The sequence below is a fragment of the Zootoca vivipara genome, chromosome 4 (assembly GCF_963506605.1).
Source record: "Zootoca vivipara chromosome 4, rZooViv1.1, whole genome shotgun sequence".
In the NCBI taxonomy this organism is placed as follows: domain Eukaryota; kingdom Metazoa; phylum Chordata; class Lepidosauria; order Squamata; family Lacertidae; genus Zootoca; species Zootoca vivipara.
Genome location: NC_083279.1, coordinates 20,887,613 through 20,906,878, shown reverse-complemented (window position 1 = coordinate 20,906,878; position 19,266 = coordinate 20,887,613). Strand labels below are relative to the sequence as shown.

The 19,266-nt window shown below is 42.7% G+C and overlaps 1 protein-coding gene across 2 annotated transcripts in view; it reads left to right on the top strand.

Annotated features, from left to right (window-relative positions):
• FGF14 (fibroblast growth factor 14) overlaps window positions 1-19,266 on the top strand; it is a 294,840-nt gene that overhangs the window by 185,048 nt on the left and 90,526 nt on the right. The window contains exon 1 of one of the 2 annotated variants that reach the window (XM_035114704.2): window positions 9,668-9,863. The exons of the other annotated variant lie outside the window; for it this stretch is intronic. Within the exon in view, the coding sequence (XP_034970595.1) occupies window positions 9,668-9,863 (196 nt within the window). Of the gene's footprint in view, window positions 1-9,667; window positions 9,864-19,266 lie in introns of those variants that run through there. 2 annotated transcript variants of the gene reach the window in all.

The following is a 19,266-nucleotide window of genomic DNA, read 5'->3' as shown; positions in this document are numbered from 1 at the left end:
TTGGGGATGCCTGCTCTAGATATTGTTGGATTCCAACCTTCCATCAGCCCCAGCCAGCATGACCAATGGTCAGGGGATTATGGAGTCCAACAACTGCTAAAGTACCTCTCACCCCCAGGCTCTTAAAATTCTACAGGTATAGAATTAATTTAGAATGTTGTTCAATACGGAGCTACAATTTATCCCACTTAGGCAAGGTCACACTGTGCATTCTAGGTTAATTAAACTAGGATAACTGCTTTCACCTAGTTCTCTATCAACAATTATAATCAAACATTAGACTCCTCGCTCAGTGCTCATGCACTGAGAAACTAGCAACACACACACACACTCTTTTACCAGTGAAATGAATTGTAGCAAACTTGAATTTGGGACACAGGTGGCTAAAACTGAGTCAGGCTTTGGGCGTACTTCCTTCTCCTGGGAACCTGATTCAGGATAAGTGCTTGTGCTGCCTGGGTTTAGGAGTTTGGTTGCTTCCAATCCTGTTTGTACATTTGTAAATAAACTGGTTGCAAATACATCATTAGGATGTTCATACAACTTACGCATGCATTCACTGAAAGAGATTACACCTGCTGCCCCGGATGCTGCTTACCAGCTGTGTATTTCAGTGTCAGTGGGAAAGAGCCCAATGTTCACGCAGTTTCCTTTCTTACTAATGCTAGTGCATTGTAGTGGTTAAGAGTGTCAGACTAGGACCTGGGAGTCTAGGGTTCAAATCCCCACTGGGCTATGAAGCTCACTTAGACTTGGGTCAGCCACTGCCTCTCAGCCTAACCTACATCACAGGGTGGTTGTGGGGATTAAATGAGGAAGGGAAGAACCATCCACAGAGCCTTGAGCTCCTTGGAGGAAAAGTTGGGTTTGTAAGTGCCATAAATAAAGTGCAGCCACTGAGATGTGTGTCTGGCAAGTCTGATTCAACTACTCCATCACACATTCATTGAACATGTGTGAACACCCAGCATTACTTCCCAACACTGTTTCTCTCGTCCAAAGAAAACCATTTGTTTATTGAAATATGTATATTCCACTTTTTAGGATAAATGTTCTTGCTAACATGCTGGATTTTAGTTAATTGTTTTGTATGGACAGGTCATTTGAGCCTGCACCTGCAGACTGAAGTGGTGCAAGCCAGACAAACTTCATTATCTCAGTGACAACTAGGCCAGAGTTGCTGAAAGAAGGGAGATAGGCTAGGCAGTGAGAGAGGCTGGAATTCTGTACTCATTTAGGAGTAAACTCCACTGAGCTCAGGATTGCACTGTCCCTCAAAAATCATGATATGAAATTAAGAAGGACAAATCCAATCATTTGTATATTACAGTTACTGCACAAGAAAATAACGGATTTATTGGGAAGTTGGTTTAAAGCCTTCAGCTAACAAGTCTGGACAGTATTTATCCTATTTACCAAAGCATTACTATTCTTCATTAGAACAAGTTATTAAGGGGGAGAGTTTTGTTTTACAGTAATTCCACCAAACAAAAGTGCAGTTCTTCCTTCCTTCCTTCCTTTGTTTTTTTCTTCTTTTTGCTAATACCTTTGCCTTTATTCATTGACTTTAAGAAGATAATGAGTTGGCAAAATATTCTTACCACAGACTCTGGATTATCACTGTTAACGTGTCATCTAAGGAAGTACGGTAATTACCTTGAGACAGCCTAGCTACAGGAAGGATAGAAAAAGGATTAATGTACACAGACATTTTTGAAAAACCAAGTCATTTCAAGTCACTTACAGATTCTCTTCATACACAAATCTTTCCTAGTAGCAGCCATGTATTTTGATTCTTCCTGTGTGATGTTTTTCAGTCACTAGAGTGTATTGTTGTCAAATCATAATGGTGGAAATGGCTCTATAATGCCAATATTAATACATCCAATCATCCACAAGATTACAATGTAACTATGCACTTTAGATATTCACCTGGGAATGAGCTGGTAGGAGGAGAGATAAACAAGAATCTAAAAGATCCCCCCCCTTACTGTCACTTGTTATATTTATCTTCAATCAGAAACTGGTGAATGTTTTAATACAGAGTGTGACACTTGTCTTCAATCTAAAACCATACCTTGTTAGTTGGTGGCCACATAAGCAAACAATATGTTCACGTTCTGAAAATCTCTCTGCTATCAAATCCCTTTCTCTAGTTTGAAGTGCAAATATTTTATCACAGATTTAAGACAGCAGATGGCTCTCTTGAGTTTCCCTTGGAACATCTAATGCTGTAAACAACTACCCTGCATTTTCAGATTAGAAGTAGGAAGAATTGAATTTACTTTTGTTTTCCGGGGGGGGGGATCACACCTTCCACATTATTCCACTATTTATTTGCATTTTTTTCCATACTATAAAATCCCCCCTCAGCCATCATAGACTGAGACTGGCAAATGTATGACCTGATTATATTCGGTGAGACTATAAAATTTACAGTTTAGAATAAGTGAAATGAACATGATGTAGGAAGATACCTATTAATGTATCACAGAGACTATTAGGGTACTTCACTGGATAGAATAGGTGTCCTCTTGGATGGTATTTTATTTACAGTGGTTTAGTGCAAATAAAAAACAAATATAGTGGCTTCTTTTTCAAGCTGTTTTTAAAATGCTTGAGATTTTCACTTATTTTCTGTCCCATGTAGCAAAAATCCATAATGGGGGAGTACAACACTGGTAGACAATTGTATGTGTGTTTTGCCTTTGATTTTCTAACGTTTTAAAGCTGCTTTTAAAAGGTTTGATCTTGCTGAATGTTGGCAAACGAAGTGCTCATTCAGAAATAATAATCATGTGTTATAAATATATGTAATATTTTAGAGGTGGAAGGATTAGTTATGGACCAATCAGCATCACAGTGCAATCCTATAATGCCTGTTCAGAAGTACATCTTGCTGAATTTAAAAGGACTTACTCCTAAATAAGTGGGTGTGAGACTGGAGCCATAAACACTCATAATAATATCACAATAAAAGCAATGGGACTTAATGTTGAATGGAACATATTTAGTATTACTGTTATTAGTGTTAATGTATATAAAGCTTTTAGAGAACAAGCTATTCTCAGTCTCACCATTATTACCACTGTTCTGTGAATCTAATGGTTGCTGTTCACATTTTTGTTCAAAGTGAAGAACTTAACATGACATGTTCAAAATGTGGTGCAGCAATCAAAACTGCTAGCACATTGCAAAGCTAAGCAGGGTTCAGCAGGGTTCCAAATTGGATGGGAGGCTTTGTGTCGAGATTCCTGCGTTGCAGGGGGCTGCAATTTATGACCCTTGGCGTCCCTTCCAACTCTACAATTCTATGAAAACTACTCAGGAAGCCTTTATCTGAGGTGATGTTTTTGATGTGGGGCATCTTAGGTATAAGGCTAAATATGGTTGTATCTCATTTCCCATGCCCTTAATTGGGATGTTTCTACAGTACTAAAAACCTTTGTTTTGCACTGTCCAATAGGGCATGTCATTTAAGGACGAAAAAAAAAATCTCAAATTTGCTCAATGAGGGGTTCTAAAAATATGTTATTGCACATGAGGAATCCAAATCTGCAATTATTTTTATGATTGGTTGATGTTTAGCTTGGTAAATTGAGATCTGTTTGAAATACACTAAAAAAAGCCGAAAACTCGCATTTTGAAGCGAAGTTAACGTTTTTAATCATTTTATACAAGTGAAAATATAAAGAAATTTTGTTTCCAGCTGTAACAACATATCATTACTTTATCATATAACATCCTATTATAGTAAAAAAAGAAAAAAGAAAAATAAATTAACAACTTCAAGGGCTGTTATCACATAGAATCATAGAATTGTAGAGTTGGAAGAGACCACAAGGGCCATCCAGTCCAACCCCCTGCCGAGCAGGAAACACCATCAAAGCATTCTTGACATATGCCTGTCAAGCCTCTGCTTAAAGACCTCCAAAGAAGGAGACTCCACAACACTCCTTGGTAGCAAATTCCACTGCTGAACAGCTCTTACTGTCAGGAAGTTCTTCCTAATGTTTAGGTGGAATCTTCTTTCTTGTAGTTTGAATCCATTGCTCCGTGTCCACTTCTCTAGAGCAGCAGAAAACAACCTTTCTACCTCCTCTATATGACATCCTTTTATATATTTGAACATGGCTATCATATCACCCCTTAACCTTCTCTTCTCCAGGCTAAACATACCCAGCTCCCTAAGCCATTCCTCATAAGGCATCATTTCCTGGCCTTTGACCATTTTGGTTGCCCTCTTCTGGACACGTTCCAGCTTGTCAGTATCCTTCTTAAACTGTGGTGCCCAGAACTGGACACAGTACTCCAGGTGAGGTCTGACCAGAGTGGAATACAGTGGTACAATTACTTCCCTTGATCTAGATGCTATACTCCTATTGATGCAGCCCAGAATTGCATTGGCTTTTTTAGCTGCTGCATCACACTGCTGACTCATGTCAAGTTTGTGGTCTACCAAGACTCCTAGATCCTTTTCACATGTACTGCTCTCAAGCCAGGTGTCACCCATCTTGTATTTGTGCCTTTCATTTTTTTTGCCCAAAGATCATGTATCTGCTGAGGGCCCACATCTGAGTAGGAGAGCCACTGGCAGAAGCCCCCTGGACCATGCTCTTCAAAAGAAGTGTACACTGTTAAAATTTGATTCCTGTAGAATCTAAAGGCCTGCTCTTGATCCTCACAAAGATGGTGTCAGACTTAGAGAAACCATATTCCATGCAGGTCAAGACTTCTGTTCATTTAATGGTTCTGAAGCAGGAGAATATATAGTATTTCCATCCTTCCATCACTGTGATAGAAGGGTTACCATAGTGCTTATTATCCATGCTACTATTGAAGGAACTAAAATCTTGTCTTTCTTAAAATGTGGCAATCCTTCTCTTAAGATTGGGTGCCTGCCCAACAGCCTTAATCCTACACTATCAGAATGCTGTTTTTGCACCGCCCCAATTTATCCAATAAGGAATGACCGTCACTCGACTGAACTTTGGTAGCTCTACTTTACAGTGTATTTTTAACACCTCCAAGTAGTTTATCCAGTCCTCTGCATAGACTTCATTATCATGTTTATCATCATAGCTATTCTTCAAAGAAAACATGCTTTTCTCCTTCATGGGAATAAAATTCTGTTTGCAAAGCGTGGGAGTGAGTAACAAAGGGACACAATTCTCTGCTATGACCACACAATTGTTCTGGTACCAGAGATGCTCTGTAACATATTCAAGCAAGACCCCAGCCCCCAGTCTCCAATGCAACACAGAAGACAATCGCTAGGGCTGGTTAGATGTCCTCATGCCACCCCATTCTGTCTATCTTGGATAGACAATAAATCTACTTGTCAGAGCATTTCGGCTTTGAAACCCCAACAACCTCAGTGGGTGGACTGGTGGTAGAAAGCAAAAAAGATATCACATACTGTTGTATAATATTAATATTAATAGTACAGATAACTACAATACATATATAAGAGAACTACAATACAGTGGTACCCCACAAGACGAATGCCTCAATGAAAAACTCACAAGATGAAAGCGTTTTGTGTTGCGCGAGGCGACTCGCAAGACAAAGTTTCCTATGACCGCACTTCGCAAGACAAATAGGAATGCATTAACTAAATGGGTAGACCGGGTAAACCGGGAAAATTTTAAACCATGCTTTGCAAGATGAGTTTTTCGCTATACGAAGCAACTTGCAGAACAAATTAATTTCATCTTGCGAGGTACCACTGTATCTTGTAATCAATTTTAGGCACTTATCAACATCTGTTTTCATCAAAATTGGGGAATAACCTATATGTTTATAAATGACAGAAAAAATTAAAAAATGGTAAAAAGTAGGAACTTTTCACATAGAGATTTACCAAGCAAGACCTAAATATTTACAAATAACCAAAATATATTTCAAATTACCTAATCATACCACAACTTTTTAACACCCCTCAAATCAGGATTTTTAAAGATGAAAAATTCAACACGCCCTACTGTCCAAGGTCCTGATTAAAGTGAGCAGGCAGTTAAAGGAGATCAAGAGAAAGCTCCCACAGAACACTGCAGTCTGTCAAAGCTGTTCCTTGCAAACAGCATATTTGTGCAGAAAACATTGGGCTTTGAAAAATGATAACATTATGTTGTGTGTTGAAGAATATATTCCAAAGCAAAATGCAGATGAAACAAATAGTGTTTAATGCCAGTAAATTGTATTGGGCAAGTTCTAGCAGGAGGAATTCCTTGTATTGGCACAAAATATAAATGCTTGCATTTCCATTTATTCATAACCACTTCAAAAAAAAAAAACCACAGAAGCACAAAAATACATTCTCCAGATATCTGAAAATGTGCTTCTCCATGTTGGTCTAATGTAAAAGAACAAAAATTGAAGCTGGAGGATAGAATTAAAACCATAACATCTTCGACTTGATGTAAGTAACTATGCTTTGTTAATAAAATAATTTTAGAGGATGCTGGCAGTTGTCTTTAGAGATACAAAATAATCAACTAACAATGGACTGCTCTGGTGTTCATATTTGGGAGATTTTGTTTTAAAGGGTGTGCCTAAGCATTAAAAAAAAAATGTAAGCACTACTTTTTCACCTAAAGTTCAACTGAAGCTCACAGGTTCAGCTAAAGTTGAAAAAGATCTGTTTGAAGGGGAATAATGAGTAAGGCTGTAAATAGTTCTCTTGCTCATCCAATCTTCCAGTTATCAGATGCTTTGGATGGGACAGGAAGCTGTAGATCTGTATGTATCTCTTAAAGAGTAGTTCCTTACATAGGCTTGTAGTGGGTTTTGTCTAAGTTAAAAGTTCACATAGCAAGTGAGGTTCTAAAGTTAATGAAGTTTCACAAGTGAATGTTGTTATAGTTAATACATAATTGAAAATCTATTTTGTTCAGTATAACTATCTTGGCAGCGACAGATTAATCTGGTACCAAGTATGGGCGTGTCTGCAGAATACTTTTTATGTCTGGAATCCTCACAAACCATATTATTAGCATTAGCATTAGCATTATCATTTGTATCATAGGAGTCAACTCCTAGGGGCTGAGGTCCCATTGCCCCCCCCCATACAATATTTGAGGGCACAACAAGCCCCCCCCCAATTGATAGGTATTGCCATTCAAATGGTGTGTGTGCACCATGTCTTGTGATTGATTGTGTGAGGCGGGACTTACCTGCCCACCCCCAAAAAATATTTTATTCAAGTTGCCACCCTTGAAGGAGCTCGTGGTGGCATACACAGTTCTCATCCCCATTTTATCCTAAGAGTTAGCGACTCGCCCAAGGTCACCCAGCAAGCTTCACAGCTGAGTGGGGATTTTAACCCTGGTCTCCCAGCACTCTAACCACTGCACCACATGGCACTCATTCTGGTGCCATACTGGTAGTGGGTTGTCTGTTGTGTGGCAGACAGGTGAAGCTCGGAATCAATCCAGGTTGGAAGTCCTGCTTGCCCTAGCTGGCGTTGTTGTGCTAAGGTGTCAATGAAAGAAAATGCACCGCACCTGCCCAGCAACAAATATGAGTTTTTTCCCCTGCATCTGAGCCTCCATCTGTAGCAGACATGTAGAGTTTGACTGGAGCACGCAGTTATCATAATTACATGCTTGAGCTCTTGGCAGACAAATAAATTAATCACAGAATCTCGGGGCTCTTTTTTCCATAAAACTTTAAAAAAACAACCAGTGGTGCACAAATGAGAGCCAAATTCCAGCCTCACAGACTACAGGGTGAAGTTGAGTTTTCAGTGGCCACTACAGAACTCAATAAATCTAGTGGTGCCCACCTGTACAACTAAATGTGTTTGCTTGGCAATAGAAGCTACTGAATCCGTCCTGTTTTGAAAGATGATCTTAAGAGGAACCGGTTCGCCCTTCCTTTGAATGCCATGATGCCTGGAACGCCTGGCTCCATCTCCCTTCCCTGTTTTCCTCCTTCCACATGGAAACAAGACAAGCCCAGAGAGATCGCGAGCCAAGACTGTCTTTGTTGGTCAGCTCGCTGCGTCCGAGAAGCCACAGCCAGGCGCTGATGCTCTGGAGCAGAAAGCGCGCCTATCTCTCTCTTTCCCTTCCCAGCTCATCCTCCCCTGCCTGGGAATTAGTCTTCGCCTCAAGCAGCAGCGTGTCCGGTTCCGAGCCCCGAGAGAATAGGGTGCTGCCGCCGCCGAAGCAGAACGGCTGGGTTTGGGCACCGCCGACTTGTGACTCTCGCGCAACCGCCGCCGGCCCTAAGGCGGCGCGCGCCTCTGGGCGCCATCCCCGCCGCGTCCTTCCGCAAGAGTATCCCGTCAGCCCCGCCGTAGGCAAAGCAGCCACAAATGTTCCCCAGAGAGAGCCGCCTCGGCGGGGACAACAAAGAGACCCGCGCGCGACGCCAGTCTATCGTGGTTACGTAGGGAAGAGCCTCTCTGCTCTTGCAACCCCACCACCACATGTGCGAATCTTGAATGCACGGGGGGTGGCGTTACGGTGCTGGCCGTTAATTCGTAATTCTAACCCCGGTTAACTCGGGGTCTCGCGGGGTGTCCGCTTATTCCGGGTGGGGCAAGGCAGGCAAGACTGTGTGGCGGGAACGCGAGGGAAAGTCGCGGAAGCAGTCTGTCGCTTTCCTGGCTCTGACTGCACTTTCACCCAGAGAGCTGAGACTTTCTGGAGCGAGGGAGAGAGGCGTACAGAGACACCAAATTACAACTTCTCCGTCTCTCTTTCTCACATCCGTGCGCGCGCCGTCTCACACTTTCCCGTGCATAATTTCCCTCAGTCAAGCACCTAACCTCTGCCCCCCCTTCCTCCGCCTCTCTCTCTCTCACACACACACAAACACAGAGATGATGAACCACACGCGCGCGCTCTGCCCTACGCGCGCGCCCGCGCAACGCACACTCTCACACACAAGCTCCCGGCAGTCACAAAAGCCTGACTGGAAGCCGAGGGGCGGCAGCGTGGGCTTCTCTCGGCGACAAGCAATTTCCTCCCTTCAATTGCGGCGAGGCTTTTTGAGCCCACCTCTCTTTCCCTCGCCCCCTTCCCTTTGATTAGCATTCTCCTTGCTGTTGGGTTTTCGTGTGGTGCGATTTACCCCTCCTCCTTTCCCCCCCTCTCCCCTCTCTCCCACCCCAAGGACAAATCCCCTCCCTCAGTCGTCTCGGGAAGGGAGAAGGAGGGTGAGCGCGAGTGTGTGCGCGTGTGAGTGTGTGGCGGGGTGGCGGCTAGGGTGGGACTGAAGCGCCGCGATTAAGGCTCGCGCTCTCTCTCCGGAGCCGAAGCGGGCGGTCTCCAGATGCTGCTTTCTCAGGCACTCGGAGGCAGCCCCGACGACGAGGAGGACACGGCGCCGGCGGCCGGAGCGGCGGCGGCGGCGGCGGCAGCGGCGACAGCAGCCATGGACCAGCGGGCAGAATAAGCCGTGCGCCGAAGACACGGCATCCGCCGCGGGTGCTGCTTGTTGCTGCTCCCGCTCGGCCTGAAGCCAGGCGACTCCATGTGGTGACCAGAGGACTTTTCCTCGCCGCCACCACCCATACCCGCGCCTTTCTTTCCAGTTGCCCGTCCTTGGCCTTCCGGAGATGGGTCGGCGCCTCGGCTGAGCCAAGCCCCGCGCCCGTCTCCGCTGCGTTTGGGCAGGGCGCTCGCGGACGCGGAGCGCCCGACGACGGACCGAGGCCATGGCCGCGGCCATCGCCAGCGGCTTGATCCGGCAGAAGCGCCAGGCGCGCGACTTGCAACATTGGGACCGGCCCTCGGCCAGCAGGAGGCGCAACAGCCCCAGCAAGAACCGCGGGCTTTGCAATGGGAACCTGGTGGATATCTTTTCCAAGGTCCGCATCTTTGGCCTCAAGAAGAGGAGGTTGCGGCGCCAAGGTGTGTGTGTTTTGTGTATGTGTGTACGTGTGCGTGTGTGTGTGTGTGTGTGTGTGTGTGTGTGTGTATGTCCCCTATGCGCTTGTGTGTGCCTTGGAAGGAATGACCTGCGGTTTCCAAACTTGGGCCACAACTCGCTGGTAAAGGGCAAAGAAGGGGGGAACTGCTACTTCTAGGAGCTTTGTAGAGCTTGCAGTGCGAGAAACCTCCAACTTGTAGATTAGGGTCGTGCCCATTTTACAGGAGGGAAACTGAGGCTGTCTCTGGGTTAATTGTTCTGAAGAAGCTCTCTCCCCCTCTCAGTAATGTGAAGGAGAACCCTCGCTTTCAGTACATAAGCATGCTTTGGGACTGGCAAAGAAAGCCCTTGTCTTATTTAACCGCCTAGAATTGATTATCAAAACTGGATGCTTCCAGTGTGTTAAGAGGCAGCTAAGCTACGCTAAAAATGTCATCCCAAGTCTGTGGGATAAGTAATTGTGCCCATTGTACAGAAGTGGGAAAGGGATGTGCCCAGGGCTACCCACTGAATTGTTTGGATTACAGGCATTTAAAGTGCTTGGTTCTCAACCAAATCATGGCATTTGGTTAAGGCAAGGACTTATCCACAGTTGTTTAGATATTCTTGTCACACTCCCACTCGGGGTGTCAAAGAGAGGTAAATGAATGGATTCCTACCCACCCTTCTAGTTAAAGCTCATGGCTGAAATGGTAATTCTAGTCTAGGCTGGTAATTATTGGTATAGAATTGGAAAGATAATTGTTTCATATTAATTAATGCCAGATAAAGGGAGTGATACCGAATATGTGGGATTGCTTTATGCTACTTTATCTTCATTCATACCAAAGTGTCTAAATCAGTGTTCCTCCAACTATTTCAACTGTACTAGGTGGGTTGTGAATGGTCTGTAACTACAACAAAATACGTTGCTCTTCAATATCTGCTAACTAGATTCTAACTTGTGTCCCATCCCACCCTCTGAAGCCAAGGATAAAAAACCTGAGAGCTCTATACAGATTTCAGTGTATTTCCTACCCACTGCGTGGAGCAAAGAGTTGTGTATACTAATGGTTGAAAGCAGCCTTGGAAGGATAACATGATGCAACAGTAAATCCACTAAACCTTTATTATTCCCTTTTGTTGTGCTCTGTTTCTTTGCCTTTAGATTTTGTAGATTTTTATAATTTATGAATACAAAGAATTCCCAGCATGAAGCAGCTCTAAGAGACAATTCATATTTGCAATGATCACCCATTGTTCCAATCTGAAGCACAATGTTAGGAAAGAGAAATGTGTTTTATAATTGTAATTTGTGAATTGAATCAAGTAAAAAAAATAATTATTTCCAGTGTCAATCTAAGTGCATTCAGGGCATTTATTTATTTATTTTTTAAGAAAGCAAGTTTTAATGAAGACACACACAGAGAAAGATTTCCCCTGAATAAATTGTATAAAGATCCATATAATTTTTTTGTGTTTTGAGTGAAGTAATAACTAGTATGTAGTGTGTTCTGTATTTTATAATACATCCCATTGTTTCAGTATTAGAAAGCTGATAGCATGAGAAGGCAGGGCAAGCATTCTGGGGCACTGCCACTTTAAGAATCTACAGTTGTTGAAGTGGAGAATCCTCAGAGTGTTGAATGTGGGGGAACCCCAATTCCCACTACACCCTGTTTTTGCAGCCTCTGTAGCTTGCTCACTCCAGCCATGGTTGATTTTTAATCATTACATTTCTTAACGCACTGGGAATGCTCTGTCACCAGTTGGAAAACCATGGACAGTTGTCTTAACACTACCTTTCTGAACCTTAACACTGATTTTGCTGAATTTCTTTCCCTTTCTTTGGACAGTCTAGCACTGTGGGCTCCCCACCGTTCCTTCATTTTGTCTCTTTGGGCTGCTTTTAAGCACGGTTTATCACTAGGTGTGTGAGCCTCCCAAGGGAAGGCAGTTCAAGTAACAGTAATTGGAGGAGTCTTAACTATATTGGAACTATATTTCAGGAGTCTTACCTATATGGATACACCAGGTGCATCATGCAATTGTGGATTTACATTTCTGGTTTTTCTGTCTTTACGCACAGTGCAGTGCACTCTTGGTGGTGGTAGGGAGCTGTTACACACACACACATATATATTCCTGCTTCAGATGGATTTGATCAAAGTGCAAACAGACCATAAAATCAGTGTAATGGGAAATCTGATCTCTCTCTCTCTCTCTCCCTTGAATTTTTTTTTGGTAATTCTGGTTTTTAAAACTGCAGATGCTGTTACAAAGCTAGCATCATCCCTGCCATAACTAAAACTAGGAAGACCTCAGGAACAACAACAAAAACAACAACCCCTTCCCCTCTTCAGTTTAATTGGTTCTATACTTTGCCACTTGTACTAGCATGTAAGGTTTGCACTTCTGGGAAACGAGGTCCTTCCTATCACAAGGTGTATCAATACTGAAATGCTTTTCTTGGCTAAGAAAGCCATGCACTGCTTTCTAGGATGTAACTTGTACTTAATAAGAAGTTTCACTTATGGAAACGTAAACTAAACCAACACATATACGTTCCTGATAAAATTTAAGAAGAATGTTTTAGACTGTTAAATTATTGCTGAAAGGGTGAATTAGCTTTTCCTTTTTTTTCTTTTTTGGAAAGCAGTGGCATAGCCAAGTGAATTACCTTACAACAGCAACTAGTGACAATAAAATAACAGTGACACTGATTTCCACAATCTAGTCATCTTTTTTTTTTTTAGTAAAGGTAGTGCAATGCTTATAGCTGATAGTCGCTGTATCTGCCCAAGAGCAGCCTCAGCGAAGCAACATTAATACCCCTATTTGTTGTCCTGTTTGCTTAGTTTTACACACAGTGATGCCACTTTATGGCCTTAGCAACTCAAGCATCCTTGATACCCACACATATTTGTTTGACTTATCATTTATGGGAGAGGGATTGTATTTAATAATTGCATTATATTTAAAATGAGCTAATCACTAAAGCTAGTGATCTGCTTAAAACATCATTAGATCATAAGAGTTGTTATGTGAACAACAATAGTGTAAAATGAGAAATTAAGGTGACTCCTTTAAGAAGGCAACCCAACAAGCAGAAGCAACAATTCAGGTTGATTCTCTATTAGGGAATGTTCCTTTAGTCATATGTTACAATTTCAGTATGTGGGAAAGATGCACAGATCCAATCCATATTAGCATAGCATATTGAAAATATTACCTTCACTTAAACCATTTGCATTTTTGTACCCTCTGTTTCATATACAAAATGTTTATAGAACCTATTTATAGAATACACTTGGAGAGTTTCTTGTATATTCTCCTAGAAAATGTACTACGGGATTTGTTAATCAAAACTGTCTTGTTTTAAGGAAAATTAAGAACATCGGATCCACTATTTATTATTGGTTCTAAACCACATTGTTGCCCTTACAGGTGATGACATATAATTTGCCTGTCTTTAAAAACATCAATCTACTGATTCCCTAAACTTCTTTTTTAAGAAAGGGGTAGTGTGGGGTTGCATAAAAGATTGTTTAATTAAATTTGGATAACTATTAATACTTGCCACTTGTGTGGAAAAATATTGCTATGGTTTCCTATGATGTTTTAGGTTGCTAAATAATAATTATGAACCAGTTTTCCATGTTTGTAGATTCTGGGAAAATTAGTATTTGCCTTCTAGAATCAGGTGTTGATTTAGTACTTGCCTTCCAGTTGATTCCAGAAAGTTATAGATGAAGGGGGGAAACTGAATGCAATTAGAATCAGTCATAATTTTTGTACTGATGTTAGCAGAGCACATACTGAGCTTTTTCATATTGTATCTAGGGATGTTCCTAAAACCTGCTTTGATGGTATTAGGTTGAAATGCTTGACTGTCCAAATTTTGTGTGCAGTACATTTCGCTGATAGCAACTGGAATATTTCACGTATGGTGTGTGTTCTGGGAAGGAGATGCTTGCCATTTTATTGTTTTATTTCATCTTTTATCAAATGAGAATTATTTGTGCATGAAACTTTATCACTCTGCTTCAACCTTTTGTGTGTTTACTGATACTTGCTGTGCAATTGTAAACACATGTATTTTGTAAGTTATAATCCTATTGTTACCAATCTGGTTTACTTCGATGGGGGAGAAATTGCATTCAGTTTGCATTTAAAGGTCAACTTAATTCACACATTCTGAAACATATCTATAGTTCAAAATTCACACTTCCAGAAATTTTGTAATCTAGTTCTCCAGACAAGTGATGTGTAAAGAAATGCATAGACTAGGATATGGTGTGCATACTAATGTGTATATTAGTGAAAATAGCACACACAAAATGCATCGCATTAGGAGAAATTGCTTTACAGAAATGTGTATATTGAGATAATTTTGCTGTTTAAATTGCATGAAGACTTTTTTTTTAAAAAAAATTGCAAACTGATCTGGAAATGTAGAGAACTCTAAAATGGGGTGGGGTGGGGTGATGAGGAACTGAAGGAAACAAAAATTGACATATTTGCCCTCCCTTACTTCCAAGTAAACATGCTTATGATTGGGGTGTAAAATAATTACTTTCAAACAAGTTCACACCCACCCATACATCTGTTGGTTAATTTATATGTGGGAATTTGTACATTCGCCTTGCAAATCTGTATTGTAGTTTAATACACAATGATGTAAAATGTAATTTCTGTAGCAATGCAAATGGTGGGGTGGGCTGAAAAATCCAGAGCTCTACTGCTGCTACGCTGGTGAAAGTGCCACAGAACTTTATACACAACACGACAAACACAAAATTCACTATATATTGACCAATTTGACCAGGGACTGTGCCAGCAATGATATTGACATGCCACCCACACATGAAGGCCCCCTTTGAATGAAGGGGACATGCTCCCAACATCCACCTTGCATCATCAAACACAACTCATGCAAGGTGGTACCACCAAGTGCTCCCACTCCACTACCCCCATTGGCACAGCTAGCAACAACCCCAGTGCTTCCAGTCCCAAGGCATCCCTATAGGCCGGAGTTCAAATTCACTCATGCCACCTACAAGCAGTATTTTAGGAACACAGTACATGGGGAAATATAGAAAAGACACAATACAGCATCAATATATCTTCCTGGGTAGAGTGTCTACACCAGGCATCCCCAAAACTGTGGCCCTCCAGATGTTTTGGCCTACAACTCCCATTATATTTAGCTAACAGGACCAGTGGTCGGGGAGGATGGGAATTGTAGTCCAAAACATCTGGAGGGCCGAAGTTTGGGGGTGCCTGGTCTACACACAAATACACACACACACACACACACAGAGAGAGAGAGAGAGAGAGAGAGAGAGAGAGAGAGAGAGAGAGTTCTCCCATGACATGGCTTCAAGACCCTCAAGGGAGGGAATGGTTCCATGGCCAAATAACTGAAGGGCAGGGTTGAGAGAGGCAAAGGGGGCAGCCCTAGACACAGGCTGGTGGCAAAAGCAGCCTACAGTGGCTCACACCCCAACCCCAGTTTCAAGACCCACCAGGATCCCAGGAGCACGAGGACTGCAGGAGGATTCCTGGTATGGTGGAACAGCTCCTGTTTGATACATTGGAAGTCCCTGTACATACCACATTAGGAAAACAGGAGGCACGCATGAGCCAATCACCAGGAGTGTTGCAACCAGCCCTTTTAGCACACCCTTCCGACTGGCAATCCATGTGATCAAGACGCCCTCCTGCTATCAGTAGCAGATGGTGTGATAGGGCTGTACCACTTACCTGACCTCCCTCTGGCTGAGTCTGCTGTATACTGGGATAGATAGGCGTGTAGTGGCAATGAGGTCAGCATGGTGCAGATGTTCTGGCAAGAAAACTGCATTGGCTCCATTTGTACCATGCCCACCCTGCTGCTGCTGCCCTGCTCCCTCCCCCTCTGTCCCAGCATGCAGCAATGAGTAGACCGGGGGGGGGGGTCAGGCAAGTGGCACAGCCCCACGAAACCTCCCTCTCCTGCAAACTGACTGCCTTGTATAACCTGGCAGCAGCACTTATCCTATCTGTGCACTCTGAGATGCCTGACCCCCTCATAGTCAAGAGAACCACAGTAAGCAGAGAGGGGAGAGGCCACTCTTCTTCTTACCATCCAATCCTGAGGCCAGCTGAGACAAGATTAAACTAGAGAGGAGCAAAGGAGTACCTTTCTGCCCATCCATAGCAACAAAGAAACTACACACGTGACACAAAGTTCTTACTCAGAATATATGAGATTCTGAAAGGGAAAGAAGTATGTACAGTATAGGGTTGCCAAACACTCATCTCAACAAGGCTTCTGTGTCTTGGTCAGTGGTTTGACAGCAGAAGGGTAGCAGGCTTGTTGATCTATCAGGTACTAGCTCCGTACTGGGAGCATCATCCGTGGTACAACTGTCTGCAATTAACCTTTGCAAGGGTGTGGCAGCCTGCCTGGGGTAAACAAGCTCACAGAGGAACAGCCGAGAGCATCCTTGTTACTGCTTCTACAGGTTATGAGGTGGGACTGGCTGGTATTGTGAGAACTGTGAGATTGGTGCTGTGTTTGTGGAAGAGCTGCTTGTGGAGAACAAGGGGAGACAGAGAGACACAGAGAGGACAGCAAACAATAGATAGCAGCTGGAGTGCATAGTCTTTGAAACAGTAAGTGTTTGTATGAGCAGGTAAGAGATCGCCAACAGAGAGCTTACCTGCTTGCCTGTGTAGGTGGACACCATATTGCACCGTTAGAGCAATACAGTTCAGATCAGGCTCAGCATTTGTATGCATAGGCAAGGAATACGCTTGGAGCAGCTCCCCATTACAGCACGTGATTCACACTTCTCTTTTTTATCTGTGTAGGGCAGGGGTGGCCAACTCCCAAGAGACTGCGATCTACTCTCAGAGTTAAAAACTGGCAGTGATCTACCCCCTTTCAGGGTTTTTTCCAGGAGAAGGAAAGCCCCATTTTAGGGGTTCAGGTCAAAGTTGTTGAGCTATCTTTGGGGGGGGAGGAAAGCAGGGCAAAAATGCTGAGCTTTTTTAGGGGAGCCAGAGTTGTTGAGCTTCTTCGGGGGGAGCCAGTAGTTTACCAGTGATCTACCACAGACGTCCAGTGATCTACCGGTAGATCAGAATCTACCTGTTGGACGTGCCTGGTGTAGGGTATTCTATCCTTGCATTCCCAGCTGTTATACAGGAGTAGAGATTGGTGTTGGCTGGTCCTGCCTGGAGCCTTGAGGCAGGGTAGCTTCCAGGGTTCTAGGGGTAGGAAGTGTTCACAATGTGCAGAAACGTCTGGTGGTGCTTAGGACATAAATCTTCTGCGAAGTGATCTCTTTTTATGCTAAGTGTCCCTTTTTTATGCTAAGTGTCCCTTTTCCTTTCAACAGGGTTCCCTGTTGTGAGCTCAAAGTCTGTGTAACATCATTGATACAGCCCTGTGCCTCACCACCTATCATTTGATGTATGGTTTATGCGTAGTTTGTATTACTGGTAGTGTTGTGAGTGGGTGTTGAGTTACAGCATTTCCTATGTTCTGTCACGGTGACAAGGGCAGGGCAGATAATGGGGAAAGCGATTGTAATTTTGCCCTCCCATTGACACCAGTGGGATGGAAATTCCCTCTACTAGGTGGATGCAAAGTTTGCTCATTGACAGGGATGTGAATGTCAGTTGAAGCTCCTCACCCAGTTATGCCAGCATAGCTGGGCTTCCCCAAGGTCTTAGAGCAGCAGCAGTTATCAATTGAACTAAGAATGTTTCAATAGGTTTTGTGGGGGGTGGTGGTGCCTTTGCTCCTTTCTCAAACCGAGCAAGTGATAATTGGTTGATTCATTGGTTAGGAGTACTGAAAAGAGAATTCTTTTGCAGAATAAAATTAAGATACCTGTGGCTCGAAGCCTGTAATGCGATATTTTTATTTTTATTTTTAATTTTGCTGGTAGGGGCATGAAGGCAGGATAAATCTGATTTGCATTATATCCATAGTGCAGTGATCCAGTAAAAATGTGGCAAAGGAATCACTGACTGCACTCCCAATGGAAGTAAAATACTTTGGCACTGATCTGTCAAACCATACATGCACACTGTAGGTTTCACACAGACTGCTGCATGTGAAGAAAAGATGGCTGTTACTTGGATACAGCTGATAATTTGCTGCGCCAGCAGCAGCCAGGAAATCAGAGCCCTTTCCCCCCCAAATCTATTTGGTACAATATGCCCCAATCATTTTGTTTGGCAGTGTGGCAAATAACACATCCTCTGTTGCAATTTTTAAAATGACCCAGTTGCCCACACATACTGTACTTACATGAGTCAGTAGTGCCCTAAAAAAAAAGGAAATAACCTTTTCCTACCTAGTCTCCTGGAGGCAGTACTTACTCACCACCAGCAACTAGGCAAGTGGTTATTTACAAGCCTGCAATTATCTATGTAAATTGTACATCTACCTTTTCATGTCAGTTTGTCTTCGATGCTAAGTTAGTGTACTTCATTATATGCAATTTTCTATTTTGTATTCATGTATAATTTTAGTGATGCAAAGTGGGCTTGCTGTAAAAATGTCTTGTAATGAAGCATGTGTTCCTCAATAATTGCTTTCCGTAGCATATACTATATATTTCATCCATTGCAATTTTATTTTCGCAGCTTCCTGCTGTTTTGCTGCAAAGTTTTATTTTGCTAGAAACGCCTTTTATTTTATAAAGAGAGCTCACCCATTTTTATTATTTTTTATTATTATTTTCCATTTTTACCAGATTTATACAAAAATCCCTCTGAACTATGTACTAGATTGCCTAAGGACTACAATCCTAAATACCACACTTGGAATAGTCTGTACAATTCTGGTCATATCACCTCAAAAAGGATATTGTAGAGCTCTTTAAAGTAATCTAACCAAAAGTATCAGGGGGTTTGAGCAACTCTTCTGTGAGGAAAGGTTACAACATCTGAGGCTTTTTAATTTAGAAAAATAAATGATAGAGCTGGTGCATGACATGAAGAAAGTAGATAATAAGATCCCCCCCCCACTGGCACCGCCCCTGCTCATTCTCCCATAATACTAGAGGCTGGGGCCATTCAACAGAACTGAGTGTTGAAAGATGCAGAACACATAAAATAAGATTTAAAAATTCCTTCCAGTAGCACCTTAGAGACCAACTTAAGTTTGTCATTGGCATGAGCTTTCGTGTGCATGCACACTTCTTCAGATATGGAAGAAGTGTGCATGCACACGAAAGCTCATACCAATGACAAACTTAAGTTGGTCTCTAAGGTGCTACTGGAAGGAATTTTTTTTAATTTTGTTTCGACTATGGCAGACCAACATGGCTACCTACCTGTAACATAAAATAAAGTTCTTCTTCACACAGCACATAGCTGGGCTATGGAATTTACCCCCATGAG